Raw genomic sequence first — 2,245 nt, 5'->3', positions numbered from 1 at the left:
GGTCGGAGGCGGGTCCCGGGCAGCCCGCAGGTGAGTATCGGTTTTCCTCTGTGGAGCTTTCGGTCCCGAGGAGGCGGGGGCAGCCTCCGCTCCCCTGATCCTATCGCGGGCGGCACTGGGCGGGCTGTAGCTTCTGTAGGACCCGAACGGGGAGAGGGGGAGGGAGTTAGAGATGTGTCACCCAAATACCACAGGGTGAGCTGGCGGCGGAACCAGCCGGGCTGGTCCGGTGGAGTATAAAAGCGGGAGGGAGCGGCCCCGGACAGACGCCGAGAGACTGGCACAGACCTCGGAGCCAGAGTCCCGCAGAGCCCCAGCGCCGTCCATCCGCCCGCGTCCCGTCCGCGCGCCTCGCGCCTCGCGCCACTATGACTCGGGGCCCAGGCCTCGCGCTGCAGCTGCCTCTGCTTCTGCTGCTGCTCCTGGCAGCGGCGACCGGCCAGGCTGCCGCACAGGACAACTGTACGTGCCCCACCAATAAGATGACCATGTGTAGCCGGGATACCCCAGGCGGCCGCTGCCAGTGCCGTGCGATCGGCTCGGGCTTCGAAGTGAACTGCTCCACGCTGACCTCCAAGTGCCTGCTGCTCAAGGCGCGCATGGTAGCCACCAAGACCGGCCGCAAGCTGGTGCGCCCCAGTGAGCACGCGCTGGTGGACAACGACGGCCTGTACGACCCCGACTGCGACCACGAGGGCCGCTTCAAGGCCCGCCAGTGCAACCAGACGGCGGTGTGCTGGTGCGTGAACTCGGTGGGCGTGCGCCGCACCGACAAGGGCGACCTGAGCCTGCGCTGCGACGAGCTGGTGCGCACCCACCACATCCTCATCGACCTGCGCCACCGGCCGGCCGACCGCGCCTTCAACCACTCGGACCTGGACGCCGAGCTGCGGCGGCTCTTCCGCGAGCGCTACCGGCTGCACCCCCGGTTCGTGGCGGCCGTGCACTACGAGCAGCCCACCATCCAGATCGAGCTGCGGCAGAACGTGTCGCAGAAGGGCCCTGGCGACGTGGACATCGCGGACGCCGCCTACTACTTCGAGAGGGACGTCAAGGGCGAGTCTCTGTTCCCCGGGCGCAGCGGCCTGGACGTGAGCGTGCGCGGCGAGCCCCTGCTGGTGGAGCGGACGCTCATCTACTACCTGGACGAGAAGCCGCCCCAGTTCTCCATGAAGCGCCTCACCGGCGGCCTCATCGCCGTCATTGTGGTGGTCGTGTTGGCCCTGGTCGCCGGCGTGGCCGTCCTGGTCATCACCAACCGGCGGAGGTCCGGGAAGTACCGGAAGGTGGAGCTCAAGGAACTGGGGGAGTTGAGAAAGGCACCCAGCTTGTAGGTACGGGCGGGGCAGGGGCGGGGTGGGGTACGGGATTCTAGCAGGGTTCCCAGACCAAAATGAGTCATCCTTCTTGACACTTGGCCCAAAGGAGACATTTCTCTCCCCAAATTCCTGTCTCTCCGCACTCCACCAACTTGATAGACCCTGGTCTGGGAGTCGCTTCTCTTTGAGACTTCTGTCTTGAAGGAAGCATTTCTACAGTTCTTTCCCTCTCGGTCCAACCAGACTTGAAGAGTGAAGGAAAGGCTGGCATAGGGTTATGTGTGAGAATCCAGTGTCTGTGCGACAACCCAGCAACTTGACAAGTGACGCCATCCATGTTGAAGGCTTAAATGCGTTTAGATGGGAAACAGCGCTTTTACTGTCTTGGGTTTAATTTATTTGATCAGCTCCACTAGGCGCACGGCCTTCCTGACCAGGGGTTCGCTGATTGGGCCGGGGTAGCACTTGCATTTACCATTGTTTGCTTTACCGGCCGCACGTGCTTGTCACTGGGAAAGAAGTCTGTTTCGGCGGCCTGAACACACTGGAGATGTCTGTCTAAGGGCGGACTCGGCCCGAAACTCCGCGTCTAGCCTTCAGCTCGTCCTTGTTACACATGACATTAGTAATGTTTCTTTTGTAAAATGTTTGTACATATGTTGTCTTTGATAATGCTACTGTGATTTTTTTTTTAAAAAAACACGAATTTAATAAAACATGGGAAAGGCACAAAAGGTGGAGTTGGTGAAAACTTGCTCTAGATTTATGTCAGTTACTCTCCGCTAATGTCCCACTACTCAGATTTCTCATTTTAACTCATAACACTTTTTTTTGCAGGAGTGGGCACTTTATATTTCCATTCTGGTGAACAGCAGAGATACACTAACAGGCTGGTGCAATGACTGATTTTTCTAAATGAGATTATT

At 59.3% G+C, this 2,245-nt stretch overlaps 1 protein-coding gene across 1 annotated transcript; it reads left to right on the top strand.

Annotated features, from left to right (window-relative positions):
* The first annotated feature begins 270 nt into the window (after positions 1–270).
* TACSTD2 (tumor associated calcium signal transducer 2) lies at positions 271–2,043 on the top strand. Its single transcript, XM_080654411.1, has one exon. It carries the CDS (start codon positions 369–371, stop codon positions 1,332–1,334), a length of 966 nt encoding a protein of 321 aa, XP_080510537.1. The 5' UTR covers positions 271–368; the 3' UTR covers positions 1,335–2,043.
* The last annotated feature ends 202 nt before the right edge of the window (positions 2,044–2,245 follow it).

Source organism: Plecotus auritus (assembly GCF_963455305.1).
Source record: "Plecotus auritus genome assembly, chromosome: 2".
NCBI classification, from domain to species: Eukaryota; Metazoa; Chordata; class Mammalia; order Chiroptera; family Vespertilionidae; genus Plecotus; species Plecotus auritus.
Note: the sequence above shows the minus strand (reverse complement) of the source record. Positions and strands in the feature narration are given on the sequence as shown.